The 15133-nt window shown below is 41.3% G+C and overlaps 1 protein-coding gene across 1 annotated transcript in view; it reads left to right on the forward strand.

Annotated features, from left to right (window-relative positions):
- LOC121292386 (tubulin polyglutamylase TTLL5-like) overlaps positions 1–15133 on the forward strand; it is a 266383-nt gene that overhangs the window by 45435 nt on the left and 205815 nt on the right. The window contains exons 10-12 of the mRNA XM_041214236.1: positions 4223–4324; positions 13233–13324; positions 14703–14810. Of these exons, the coding sequence (XP_041070170.1) occupies positions 4223–4324; positions 13233–13324; positions 14703–14810 (302 nt within the window). The remainder of the gene's footprint in view (positions 1–4222; positions 4325–13232; positions 13325–14702; positions 14811–15133) is intronic.

Below are 15133 nucleotides of genomic sequence, written 5' to 3' on the forward strand. Positions count from 1 at the left end.
GCTCTGTGTCCACCCTGGATTTCTGTTCTCCTGTATCCACTCTCTGTCTATCCTGGATTTCTGTTCCCCTGTATCCGCTCTGTGTCCACCCTGGATTTCTGTTCTCCTGTATCCGCTCTGTGTCCACCCTGGCTTTCTGTTCTCCTGTATCTGCTCTGTGTCCACCCTGGATTTCTGATCCCCTGTATCCGCTCTGTGTCCACCCAGGATTTCTGTTCCCCTGTATCCGCTCTGTGTCCACCCTGGATTTCTGTTCTCCTGTATCTGCTGTGTGCACCCTGGATTTCTGTTCTCCTGTATCCGCTTTGTGTCTGCCCTGGATTTCTGTTCTCCTGTATCCGCTCTGTGTCCACCCTGGATTTCTGTTCTCCTGTATCCGCTCTGTGTCCACCCTGGATTTCTGTTCTCCTGTATCCGCTCTGTGTCCACCCTGGATTTCTGTTCTCCTGTATCTGCTGTGTGCACCCTGGATTTCTGATCCCCTGTATCCGCTCTATGTCCACCCTGGATTTCTGTTCTCCTGTATCCACTCTGTGTCCACCCTGGATTTCTGTTCTCCTGTATCCGCTCTGTGTCCACCCTGGATTTCTGATCCCCTGTATCCGCTCTGTGTCCACCCTGGATTTCTGTTCTCCTGTATCCGCTCTATGTCCACCCTGGATTTCTGTTCTCCTGTCTCCGCTCTGTGTCCACCCTGGATTTCTGATCCCCTGTATCCGCTCTGTGTCCACCCTGGATTTCTGTTCTCCTGTATCCGCTTTGTGTCTGCCCTGGGTTTCTGTTCTCCTGTATCCGCTCTGTGTCCACCCTGGATTTCTGTTCCCCTGTATCCGCTCTGTGTCCACCCTGGATTTCTGTTCTCCTGTATCCGCTCTGTGTCCACCCTGGATTTCTGTTCTCCTGTATCCGCTCTGTGTCCACCCTGGATTTCTGATCCCCTGTATCCGCTCTGTGTCCACCCTGGATTTCTGTTCTCCTGTATCCGCTTTGTGTCTGCCCTGGGTTTCTGTTCTCCTGTATCCGCTCTGTGTCCACCCTGGATTTCTGTTCTCCTGTATCTGCTCTGTGTTTGCCCTGGATTTCTGTTCTCCTGTATCTGCTCTGTGTCTGCCCTGGGTTTCTGTTCTCCTGTATCCGCTCTATGTCCACCCTGGATTTCTGTTCTCCTGTATCTGCTCTGTGTTTGCCCTGGATTTCTGTTCTCCTGTATCTGCTCTGTGTTTGCCCTGGATTTCTATTCTGTATCCGCGCTGTGTCCACCCTGGATTTCTGTTCCCCTGTATCCGCTCTGTGTCCACCCTGGATTTCTGTTCTCCTGTATCCGCTCTGTGTCCACCCTGGATTTCTGAGGGGGGAAATTGCCATAGTGCTGCCTGAAGTGGCGCTGTGCAGACTATCAGCACTGTCCAGGCCAGGGCACTGTGGGCTGCTACCTGCAATGAGAAATGTTGTGTGTGCTGTGCAGTTAGCATCTCCCAGAGCTGTTTGCTCTCAGGGAATTTGACGAGTCTGCGTATTGCCTCTTGTAGGTTTTCTCCCCTGTTCTCCATTTCCTCTGGCTCTGCTCATTGTGCACCTTGGGCTTTCTGAGCTTTAAAAACAGAAGAAATAGCAGTAGACCACCTGGCTCCCCAAACCTGCTGTGCCACTCGGTACAATCAGGACTGAACTTCTACATTAGCTGTATTTTCCCACACTATCCCTACATCAATCGATTGCTTTTGTGCTTAAAAATCTATTGCTGTCGGTGAGCATCCTTTGGATTAGAGAATTCCAAAAGTTCACAACCCTCTGAGTGAAGAAATTTCTCCTCATATCAGCCCTTATCCCGAGACTCTGACTCCATGCCCTAGGCTCTCCAGCCAGTGAAAAACAGCTTCCCAACATCTAGCCTTATAGCATCGGCAGAGAAGAAAAGAGTTGACGTTTCGAGTCCTCATGACCCTTCGACAGAACCTCGTTCTGTCGAAGGTTCATGAGGACTCGAAACGTGAACTCTTTTCTTCTCCGCCGATGCTGCCAGACCTGCTGAGTTTTTCCAGGTAATTCTGTTTTTGTTTTGGATTTCCAGCATCCGCAGTTTTTTTGTTTTTATCTAGCCTTATAAGCCTTTTAAGAATTTTATACTTTTTAATGATATCATCTCTCAATTTTCTAAATTCCTGAGAATACGTGCCCATTCTCCTCCATCTTTGATAGCTTTCTGATTTGGGTGAAATAGACTAACCATTATTGAGCTCCACGAAGTTTTGGCTGGTCCACACACTGATGTTGGATAGGCAGGACAGCAGGTTTTAGAAAAAGAGTTGGTGGTAAAGAAGTAAAGTTGGGCATCATCAATATATATATGAAAGCTGATTCCATGTTTTACAGATAGTGTGACATTCCCCTAAGACATGAAAGAAATCATATGTAAATAAAACTTTATTCATTTTTGCTTATTTAAAAATAAACTCTGCTGAGCCAAAAGATGGCCGCCATAAATCACCTGATGTCTGGAATTGTAAGGTGACCACTAAGGCATTGTATGGATTGCACTGGAGACATGCCCTGACATGTTGCTGATGGAATCTCATACCTGGGATTGTTGAGGTCCATTTCGAAAAGGAATTATTAAAAGAAATGGATGCCATTCGCATCTTTATAAGCTTATTCCTCTAGCAGAATCCGAGGGTCTACCAAGGTGAGAGCTACCTGGAGCAGGACCATGAATATGGATAATGACTCTTTCAGAGGCTAATGGCTGGGACATTATAAGCCACCAAACAAAAAACAGATCCAGACGCCAGATAAACATCCCTTGATGAACTTTTGAGGAGGAAAGAGGCCACATGACTCGAATGACCATTTTAAAGTCTCCATAAACAGTTGAGAACTCAAATGAGCAGACTGCTCTGCTTCTGTTTCCAACCTGCAAACATCTGGCAGCAGGACTTCAGGTTTACCAAGCTGCCTGCAACAAGCCCTCCTCAAAGCCTGTTTATCTGGAAACCTCTGACCATTGCCTGCCAAGCAGACCAAGCCTTTGGACAGCAACCTCATCTCGCTGCATTGCCATTCACTTTAAAGGAATTCTGCGCTGGTGTCTTCAGCCAGGAGCCCATGGGAACTCGTCCATGGACAAACCCTCCTCTGGATTTTGACTTTCTGGACTATAGAAATCATATGAACTAATATCCATTTCTGTGGTTCTTTTACTGTTAAATTATCCATAGTTGTAAAACCCCCTGTTTTCTATCCCCCTTACTCTATATTTGTGTGTGTGAGTGTAGTTCAATGAACTGACCTTCTGATTTAATCATAAAGAGAGTTTGCTGCAGTGGTGTAGTGGTATTGTCTCTGGATTAGTATTTCAGAGACCCAGGGTAATGGTCTGGGGACCTGGGTTCAAATCCCACCACGGCAGATGTTGAAATTTGAATTCAGTGAAAAAAAATCTGGAATTAAAAGTCTAATGATGACCATGAAACCATTGCTGATCGTCGTAAAAACCCACCTGATTCGCCAATCCCTTTTAGGGAATTAAATCTGCCGTCCTTACCTAGTCTGGCCTACGTGTGACTCCAGACCGCACAGAAATGTGGTTGACCCTTAAATGCCCCTCTGAAATGGCCTAACAAGCCACTCAGCTTTCAAGGACAGTTAGGGATGGGCAGTAAATGCTGGCCTAGCCAGCGATGCCCCCATCCCATGAACGAATAAAAAGAAAACTTTAAAAATTGGACTGAGGGTTTGGGGAAACCCTCCTACATTTAAAGCATTTGAAAACACTTCTGCTTATGGATGGATGGTGAGAGGATAAAGGCGTTCAGTTTGCCTCTCTCCTGCCTGTAACATTGGGAGTTATAAGGTATGGTGTCTTTCTCTTTGGTAGCGAGCAGTACAGGCTAAGGTCCCGTCCTGTGCTGTGTTAGCAGTTTGCAGTCAGTGCAGCGGTCCGAGTCTGACAATTGGCTCTGGCTAATGCCTCCATTATGTTTCAGACTATAACCCACTGCAGAGTCAGCTGGGAAGGATGATTGAAACTGGAAACATTGGTGTGTAATTTTCTCCTGAACTATCCCCAGCAGCTGAATGGATTTGCTTCGCTGGTAAAACTTCATTTTGCCCTTTGCACTTTGGCCCTCTTCGAGCCATGAACTGGGTGGAGGAGAGTTAAATGCATTCCTGACAGTTTCCTAGCCTGGGAATATAACTCTAATCACTGCTTTCTTCTTAAAAGATTTGCGACCGTGAAGTATGACCGTGCAACAAGGAATATCAAGAACCAGTTCATGCATCTGACCAACTACAGTATCAACAAGAAGAGCTGTGACTATGTCAGGTAATGTCTGACTCTGTGCTTGACCTGTGTTTGATGGGGCATTGCAAGGGAGCTTTACTCTGTATCTAACTCCGTGCTATACCTGTCCTGGGAGTGTTTGATGGGGACAGTGTAGAGGGAGCTTTACTCTGTATCTAACCCTGTGCTGTACCTGTCCTGGGAGTGTTTGATGGGGACAGTGTAGAGGGAGCTTTACTCTTCATCTAACCCCGTGCTATACCTGTCCTGGGAGTGTTTGATGGGGACAGTGTAAGAGGAGCTTTACCCTGTATCTAACACCGTGTTGTACCTATCCTGGGAGTGTTTGATGGGGCATTGCAAGGGAGCTTTACTCTGTGTTTAACCCCGCGCTGTACCTGCCCTGTGAGTGTTTGATGGGGACAGTGTAGAGGGAGCTTTATTCTGTATCTAACGGTGCTGTACCTGCCCTGTGAGTGTTTGATGGGGACAGTGTAGAGGGAGCTTTATTCTGTATCTAACCCCGTGCTGTACCTGCCCTGTGAGTGTTTGATGGGGACAGTGTAGTGGGAGATTTATTCTGTATCTAACCTGTGCTGTACCTGTCCTGGGAGTGTTTGATGGGGACAGTGTAGAGGGAGCTTTATTCTGTATCTAATGGTGCTGTATCTGCCATGTTATTAAATACTCATCCAACTTTCTAAACCTATGATCTGAGAACAAAACATCCTAAACCAATGATTTGCCCAAATTCTGCCCTAACAAAAAAAGACATATTTATATTTTGCAATGTCATCATGGTCAGTGTCCAGAGGACACAGTTTTAAGATAATTGGCAAAAGCCCTAGAGGAAAAATAAGAATATCTTTTATACCCAATTAGTTGTTGTGTTGTGGAATGCACAACCTAACAGGAAGGTAGAAGCAGATTCAAAAGGAATTTTCGAAAGGGAATTGGATAAATTCTCATGGGCAATAAATGCTGGCCAAGCCAGTGACACCCATACCCTGTGAAAGAATAAAGAAACTAATAGTCGTTTGGTAGGACAGAACTTGAGTATTGTTGAAAAAAGACATTTTGTCAAAGCTTTTCATCTTGCACTCATCAGGACAATCGCAAGAATACCAATGTCAGGGGAAGCAACAATTTTAAAGTGTATGAGAAGAGAGTGCTGATTGGTTGGCACGTGGATTCTGGTGGGCGTGTTGCCATGGAGAATGTGTCAGTTAATGGTGACCGTCATGACCGCTGCAGTGGTAAAGCTGAGTTAGTTTTTAAAAATCCCAGAGGATAACTTTAAACAACAACTGTCATAACCTATAATTTTAAGGGTTATGTTTGAGATGCAATGCTAAATTCGGGAATCATACCACCAGTTCTCGAGAGGTTTTATATTAAGCTAACTGAAACATTTTATTAATTTACACAAGTGAACTACATACACATGGTTACAAATTACTACAACCATGACTTTTAAATTCCCAAACTAATCTTCATTAAGGCAAAAGCAACCCGTAGACTTAACCAGACACTGGACAAAGCATTTTCTCCTTACAAATTCAACATTTTTTTAATTCGTTCAAGGGATGTTGGCGTTGCTGGCTAAGCCAGCATTTATTGCCCATCTCTAATTGCCCTTGTTAAGTAGGCATTTGAGAGTCAACCACTTTGCTGTGGGTCTGGAGTCACATGTAGACCAGGCTAGGTAAGGACGGCAGATTTCCTTCCCTAAAAGGGATTAGTGAACCAGATGGGTTTTTACGACGATCAGCAATGGTTTCATGGTCATCATTAGACTTTTAATTCCAGATTTTTATTGAACTCAAATTCCACCAACTGCCACAGTGGGATTTGAACCCAGATCCCTGGAGCATTACCCTGGGTCTCTGGATTACCAGTGCAGTGACAATACCACTATGGCACCACCTTCCCCAAATGAGGTTCTTTTCACTTTGGTTCCTGTGGAGACAGTTGGAGGCTTCCAGCTGCTTTTGATCTTACGTTGCCTCTGCTCTACACACACAAAACTGCAGAGTTATACCTAGCATAGCCCATTGAATGTAAATTCTCACTGTATCACCAGCCTCTTTGAACTTGACTCTTAAGAATAAAACCCCTTTCAAAGTAGTGAATTTATTAGTAATATAAACATATGGCTTGGTATCTGCTAGAAAGGTGGTAGTTTTCACTCCACTTCTCAAATGCTGTATTCAAAAATGCAAATACATCCTACCTCTCTTACATATCAAAACTATTACACATCAAAGCACCCAGACTAGCTGGCTTTAATCCAGTTAAGACACACCCATAGACTAAACCTCTATTTTAAAAGAAAAATATTTTCCAATAATATATACATTAATAGCTTCATGACAGTCCCCCTCCCTATTGAAATATGAACCGTCATAATTCTAAAAGATGGCTCCATTTTAATAACCCATCTCACACTATCTCCTATAATTATTACACTGTTACATTATCAGATGCATTTATTAACAACATATGTATATACACAAGCCCTTGGTATTACTCCAGTTCAGTGTCCAGGTTTTTTTTCAAATGTCCCATTTTCCTTTAAGCTTCAGACTTTTGATAACACATCTGCAGACAGATTTTCTCTTCCAGCAATATGTATAATACGTAGATTAAATGATTGTAATAATAGACTCCATCTGAAAAGCCTTGCACTTTTGTCACAAAATTTGTCCAAAAACTTCAAAGGATTATGGCCTGTATAAACAGTTGTTTCTGATGAATTGTTTGCAATATAAATTTCAAAATGCTGCTAACAGCAAATCCAAAGTCTCTTTCTTGATAGTTGAATATCTTCTCTTTTGTACATTCAGCTTCCGTCAAAAATACCCTATTGGTTTTTCAATTCCAGTGGCATCTTCTTGTACAGCCCCAATGCCTACATCGCTTGCGTCACTCAACGGCCAACTTGAACTGCTTGGCATAATTGGATACTGCCAACACTGGTGTCGTGATTCATGCAGTTTTCAAACTATTGAATGATTTCTGACACTCCAGTGTCCATTGAAACTTCTTGCTCTTTTCTAATAGTTCAGTCAGTGGAACAACCATTTGGCTAAAATTTGGTACGAATTTCTGGTAAAAATCCATTCATCCCCAGGAATCTTAACTTCTCGTTTTGTTGTAGGCACTGGGAAATCCACGATATCCTTGACTTTGGCATATTTCAAAGCCACCTTACCATGTCCAATGGTATGGCCTAGATACATAACTTGTGCTTTTGCAAATTCACTTTTAGCCAAGTTCGTCACCAAATTAGCTTCTTGTATCAAGTAAGTAATTCTTTCAATGCTGTAATTGCTCCTCCCAGATCTGACTGAAAATGATTAGATCATCAATATAAACAGCACAATTGCTCAGACCTGCAATTACTTTGTTTGTCAGTCTTTGAAATGTTGCAGGTGTATTCTTCATACCAAATGGCATGACTTTAAACTGGTATAGTTCGCTTGGCATTACAAAAGCTGATTTCCCCTTTGCTCTCTCTAATAACGGTACCTGCCAATATCCTTTTAGCAAGTCAATCTTTGTGATAAATTTTGATTGTCCCACTTTCGCAATGCAATCTTCCAACCGTGGTATGGGATATAAGTCCGCTTTTGTCACCGCATTCACCTTTCGATAATCCACACACAGTCTTTGTGTTCCATCCGGTTTCACTACAAGTACAATAGGCGAACTCCAGTTACTGCAACTAGGCTTGATATAATTTTGAAGCATGAAATCAATTTCTTTTATCTTCTGATAACTTTGCCGGATTTAATCTATAAGGTTGTTTCCTTATTGAAGATGATATTTCTATACATACATCATGTAAAGCTAAAGTGTCTTTCCCAACTTATTTCCACAAATAGGTTTTGTGTGACTGTAATAGCTTTTCCAAATCACTTTGACACTTGCTTGGAAGGTAACTCAATATTTCATTTAAATTTTCAAGCAACCCCTCATTATCCAATGTGATTAGTAGAAAATCAGTTTGAGCCCTGCACTTCTACCTCTTTCTCATCATCCACCATCACCAAGACCTTTTTGTTCCCCTTCCTTGTCAAAGTACATTTTAAGCATATTTACATGACACACCCTCTGCTTCTTTCTTCTATCCGGAGCATTTATTAAATAATTTATTTCACTCGATTTTGTTTCAATCCTATAAGGCCCACTAAATCTTGCATTTATTGAATCACCTAATACTGATAACAAAACTAGTACTTTCTCTCTAGAAACAAAACTGTGAATTTTAACCTTCTTATCTGCTTTCACTTCCATCATTTGCTGTGATATCTTTAAATGTTCCCTAGCAAGCTCACATGCTCTGTTCAATCTTTCCTTGAAATTTGATGCGTAACCCAAGAGAGTAGTTTCTGAATTTTGACCCACCAATTTCTGATGAATCAATTGCACTGGTCCTCTTACCTCATGACCATGAACTAATTCAAAAGGGCTAAAACCAGTCGATGCATTAGGAGTGACTCTAATAGCAAATAACAAAAATAGAATTCTTGTATCCCAATCCTGTGGATAATCATGACAGTATACTCTTAACATAGTTTTTAAAGTTTGATGCCGCCTTTCCAATGCTTCTTGTGATTCCAAATGATAAGCTGTTGACTTAAACTGTTTTATCCCCAAACTGTTCATTACTTCCTTAAACAGCTGTGACGTGAAATTTGACCCCTGATCTGATTGTATTTCTTTAGGTAAACCAAATCTTGTAAAAAAATTTAATTAACTTCTCCACAATCTTCTTAGTTGTAATATTTTCTAAAGGTATCATTTCAGGAAACCTGGTAGACACATCCATTATTGTCAATAAATACTGATTTCCACTTTTAGTCTTCGGGAGGGGTCCTACACAATCAATCATGACCCTGGTAAAAGGTTCTTCAAATGCTGGTATTGGGATTAAAGTTGCAGGCCTAATCACTGCTCGTGGTCTTCCTGTTATTTGACATGTATAACAGGTTCTACAGAATTTGACTACAACCCTATGCAAGCCTGGCCAAAAAAAAAACCTCTGTATCTTTCCCTGTGTTTTCCTAATTCCAAAATGTCCCCCCATTGGAATTTCATGAGCAATCCTCAGAATTTCATTTCTTTACTCTTATGGGATAACAATCTGATGCATCTCCCTCCAGCTTTCACTTGCTGAACCAGGATCCGACCTCCATTTTCTTATCAAAATATCTTCCCGAAGATAATAACACACTGGAATACATTTTGCTTCTGTTTCTGAATAAGCTCTCTGATAGAACTATTTTAATTGCAAATCATTTTTCTGTAACATTCTTGTTCTTCCCTATGGCCCTTTGATCTCATCATAACACAATCAAGAAACAATCCAGAATGTTCTTTCTGTAACACCTCTGTTGAAAACACTTTTACAGGCTGATCAACTACCATAGGCATCACCCACATTTGCGATCCAGCTATATCATTACCTAGAATAAACTGAACCCCTGCAATTGGCAATTTCTCCATCACTCCCAATTATTACTTCACCTGCCTTCCATTTGCTCGTTAAATTTACCTTCCACAACGGAATAGATTTAGAATCTCCATGAATCTCACTTATTATTACCTCCTGTATGTTGCTCCTTGAAGAACAAATATCACTATCCCACAACATTAAGGATTGACTAGCCCCTGTGTCTCTTAAGATTTTAACATCTTTACCTACTCCACCCTCTACACATGGAAAGACTTTTCTTTCATATACAAAGTCTTCAAACATTTCTGCAACCTGCTACCCAGAATTCTCTTGAGTAAACTGTGAACACATTCCCACTTCTTCAGCTTTCATTGATTCTCCGTGTTTCACCTGTACACAAACCACTAGTTTCTCCTGTGCCTGAACCTCAGAAGCCACTGTACTTTTACTTCCAGAGCTTTTCTGTACCCCAATAATTCCAACAGATTTTTCCTGCAATCTCCAACACACTGACTTTGTGTGCCTCACTTTATTATAATGAAAACACCTCAACTTTCGAATGTCACTTCTACCTTTAGCACCTTCCTTTTTATTCTGAGAAAAAAACTTCCTGGAAACTTCCAGCTACTTCTCTTCTCTGACAACCTACCTTATTTTCACCTTCCCACTTTTTATCCTTTTCCAATTTGAAAGGGTGATGAAGAAAAGGTTTAGCCCAATGAACTAACTCATAATCATCAGCCATCTCTGCTGCTTGTCGTACAGAATCAACTCTCTGTTCCTCCACATGAGTTCTCACTACTGAAGGGATTGAATCTTTAAATTCTTCCAAAAGAATGACTTCCCTAAGAGCTGCATGGGTTAACGCCCATATCCACTGGTCAAAATTACTTTGTTTCACTCTCTCAAACTCAATATAAGTTTGCCCAGGCTGTTGTCTCATATTCCCAAATTTCTGCCTGTATGCTTCAGGAACCAACTCATATGCTTTAAAAATGTTTTTTTCCACATCATAATTCACCGACATTTCTTCTGATAGCGAAGCATATACCACAAGTGCCTTCCTACCAACTTAGACTGTAATAATAACGTCCAATTTTCCTTTGGCCATTTCATCTGATTAGTTAACTTCTCAAATGAAATAAATATTGCTTCAATATCTTTTTCCTCAAACTTTGGAACAGCTTATACAAACTTAAACATATCTTCATGGGGTTCTACCCTAGAGATAAATTCTTACTCACCTACTGGCATCTCTTTTCTAACTGTAACATTTTCAGTTGGAATTCTCTCTCTCTCTCTCTCTCTCTCTCTCTCCTTTCTCTTTCTTTCCTCCTCCTTCACCTTTGCAATTTCTAATTCCATTTTAAAAGCCATTTCTTTGTCCTTTGCTTCTAACTCAAGCTTTTTCATTTGCACCTGAAGTCTCACTACCTCCAGCTGCAACTCATTAGTGTCTGGTTTCACCTCCAACTGTAGATGCTATGCTATACTTTTAACTTTTTCTGATTTCCTTGCTCCAGCAGGTAACCCAATTTTAACTTATCTGCCAACTCTGTTAACTTACTTTAGTTTTTTTCTCCAACCCAATCAGAGTTATTTCTTCTACTCCCAGACAAGTCTTAGCAATTGCCAAAGCCATTTTGCAGTCTCACCGCTTCTAAAGTACCTCACCAAATCCTGAATTCAAAGTGCCTCTCATACTTGTAAGCTTAAAGATTCACTAATTTCAAACCAATCAAGGAATTATAAATATAATTTATCCTGGACATGCCCCCAATTGTTATGACCATGCTGTTGGTAAAGCTGAGTTATTTTTAAAAAAAATCCCAGAGGGAAACTTTAAACAACTGTCATAACCTATAATTTTAAGAGTTACATTTGAGATGCAACTCTCAATTCAGGAATCATACCACCAGTTCTTGAGAGGTTTTATATTAAGCTAAATGAAATATTTTATTAATTTACACAATATACACAAGGCTTCAAATTACTACAATCATAACTTTTAACAAATTCCCAAAATAATCTCCATTAAGGCAACGGCAACCCTTAGACTTAACCAGACACAGGACAAAGTATTTTCACTGTACGAATTTAAAATGAGGTCCTTTTCACTTTGGTTCCTATGGAGAAAGTTGGAGGCTTACAGTTGCTTTTGATCTCTCATTGTCTCTGTTCTACACATAAAACTGCTGAAGTTATACCTAGCACCGCCCATTGAATGTAAATTCTCATTATATCACCAGCCTCTTTGAGCTCCACCTTTTAAGAATAAAACCCCTTTCATAGTCATAATTATATTAGTAATATTAACATATTGCTTGGCATCTGCTAGCTAGGTGGTAGTTTTCACTCCACTTCTTGAATGCTCTATTCAAAAAATGTAAATGCCTTCTACCTCTCTGTTTACATCTCAAAACTAGTACACATCAAAGCACCCAGACTAGCTGGCTTTAAACCAATAAAGACACACCCACAGACTAAACCTCTATTTTAAAAGAAAAATATTTTCCAGTAACATTATTTACATTAATAGCTTCATGACAGTGACTGACAGTTAACTGCCAAGCATTGTTTGAAATTTAAACCAGGCAGCTTGACTTTTATTATAAATGCTTGACTTGTAAAGGAAAAGTTTACAGGGCTGCAGGAAGGAGCAGGGAAGTGGATTAATTAGATAGCTCTTTCTAAGAACTGGCACAATAAGCCTAAGAACTGGCACAATAAGCCTAAGAACTGGCACAATAAGCCAGTGGTTCCCCTGGTGCTGCATTATTCGATGATTCCAGAAAAGGAACAGAATCTATCTGTAGAAGAGAAAATTAAAAGGAAAATCTCTAAGAGAAAGATGTTTTAGACAAAAATGTGTTGCAGAAACAACAAAGCTGTGCCCGGTGAACCCAACACTCCCCAATCCCTGACTCTTAATGTGGAGAAATTAAGTTATCTGCCCTGGCTCAGTGTGTGGCATCTCACCTTGGAGTTAGAAAATCATGTGGTCAAGCCCCACTCCAGAAATACGCACAGTCCAGCTTGACTGTGGTGCAACACTGAGGGAGTGCTACACTGTTGGAAGTGCCATCTCTTGGATGAGATATTAAACTGAGGCTCTGCCTGGCCCCTCAAGTGTATGCAAAAGTCCTGATGATGCTATTTGAAGAAGAGTAAGAAGAGCAATGGCCAAGATTTATCTCTTGAGCAACACTTTAAAGCAGAAGGTCTAGTAATTATTACATTTCTGTTAGTGGGACCTTACTGTGTGCAGATTGTTGCATTTCCCTACGTAACAAGAGTTAATACAATTCATAAAGTACTTAATTGGCTGTAAAGTTGCTTTGAGATGCCTTGTGGTTGTGAAGGGTGCTATAGAAATGCAAGTTCTATTTTCCACCTGACTCTGGAGAAATTGCAGTTTGAACAGGGAACATAGTCCCCAAATCTGTGTGCTGCAATAATTGTCCCACGTTGCTCTCCTTTCTTTTCCAGCTGCGATGACCCAGAAGTGGAGGATTACGGGAATAAATGGAGCATGAGCGCTATGCTACGGTACCTGAAGCAAGAAGGAACAGACACAGCCGGTGAGTAGTGCCTCTTATGGGGTGTGTAGCCCAGTTACGTTGTCTGTTGCTATTGGTGCGCTTCTAAAACTCTATCCTTTGGCTGTCCTTCCCTCCCCACCCCCTCCTTCCCTGTCCATTCCTGCTTGACTGACTGAATCTGAGCCTTTACCAGATCCACCCATCCTGTCCTTCAGCCCTAGGACGGGGTTATCCACCCATTAGAGACGGGGGAGGCTTTGAATTTGGAAGCCAGGTTAAACCCCTGTGTACTGACTGTCTGAGGGACTTGAGGTTAGTAGCTGACTGAAGAATCCAATCATTGACTCGTCTTCCACACTGGAGTTGAGCGCCTTTGTGTACACCAGATCTACTCGGCTGATGCTGCGTAGCGTGCCTTTGAGTTCTGTGCGCAATCAAAAAGGCTCCAGAATAAAATTTTCCAGGCAGTGGTGCTGGTGGGCAATTCTTTTGGGTTTTTTGGGAGTATCCAGTACCAGCACAAGTGGCATTCTCCAATAACAGGATACTGGCTTCAAGCCAAAAAGACGTTCTGCCGATCACTCAAATGAGTAATGTGGTATATGAATTTCAATGCTGGTGTGATGCCAGGCATGTAGACTGAGTTCCAGCGACTGGCAGATCGTATCAAGCAGCACATCCCTTTGGCTGTTCACAAAAGGGAGAGCACTGACCATACTTAACCAGCCCGTGTTTACAAAGCTCAAAATATTGTGTCTAACATTAGATGTGATTTTGAATTGGACGACAATTGCTAAACAATCCTGATGTGCTAATAATTACACAGCAAAGCAATTTAGGATTATCATTTGGCTTGCAGATTGTCTCACTTACGCATGTTAAAGCTACATATATTCAAACACAGGTCCCTGTCCTTTGCAGGCAGAAGGAACATGTCTACGCATTGCGCCTTTTTCAACTAAACAAAAGCTTGGGGAACGGCCATTCTCTGGTTCCTTCCCCATGGCAATGCCTTAACCAATTGAGTCGACCTGCTTGGTTTGAATTTGAACAAAAGTTTGGTAGTTAACCATTCCCTGGTGCATTCTCCTTGGCAATGCGTGTACCAATCAGTCAACTTGCCAACCAATCAACACTCTCTTCTCATGCAGTATAAATTGTTGTTCCCTTTAATATTGGTATCCTTGTGAACTGTCCTGATGGGTGCAAGACGAAAAGCTTTGACAGCTTGGCGATTTTTTCAGCAATACAAAAGACAAAAATGCTCCACCTTTTTGTCACCTTTAGAAGTAGGCAAAACTTGCACTTAAGATCACGTTTTTATCTGGTGTTGCAAAAGCAATATTTGGTGGAACTAGGTGGTTCATTGTGTGGATTTTGGAAGGAGACTGTTTCCGTTTCTTCTTTCTCTGTGCAGCTTTGATGGCTCAGATCGAGGACCTCATCATTAAGGCACTCATTGCAGCAGAGCTTCACATCGCCTCTGCTTCCAAAATGTTTGTGCCTCACAGAGGCAACTGCTTTGGTAAGTTTGAGTTGCTGCATGAAATTTACTTTGTACTGAGTCTTCACTATAAATTTCCACAGGCGTTTATGTTTTTGGAGTCTTTGCCACGAGTTCTCACTTAAGAGTTAGAAAAACCATGAGCTCTCCCTGATTGTTATTTCACACAATGAGAGATCACATTTGCCCAATCGACTCTGTCCAAGCTCCTTGGAAGAGTTATTGAATTAGTCCCAGTCCCCTGCTCTTTCCATGTAAATTTTTATTTTTCAAGTATATATCTAATGTATATGTAACTAAAATGGTATTACAATCAAGCGGAGTCAACTTAATTTTGTGAAAGA

Source organism: Carcharodon carcharias, chromosome 20 (genome assembly GCF_017639515.1).
Source record: "Carcharodon carcharias isolate sCarCar2 chromosome 20, sCarCar2.pri, whole genome shotgun sequence".
In the NCBI taxonomy this organism is placed as follows: Eukaryota; Metazoa; Chordata; class Chondrichthyes; order Lamniformes; family Lamnidae; genus Carcharodon; species Carcharodon carcharias.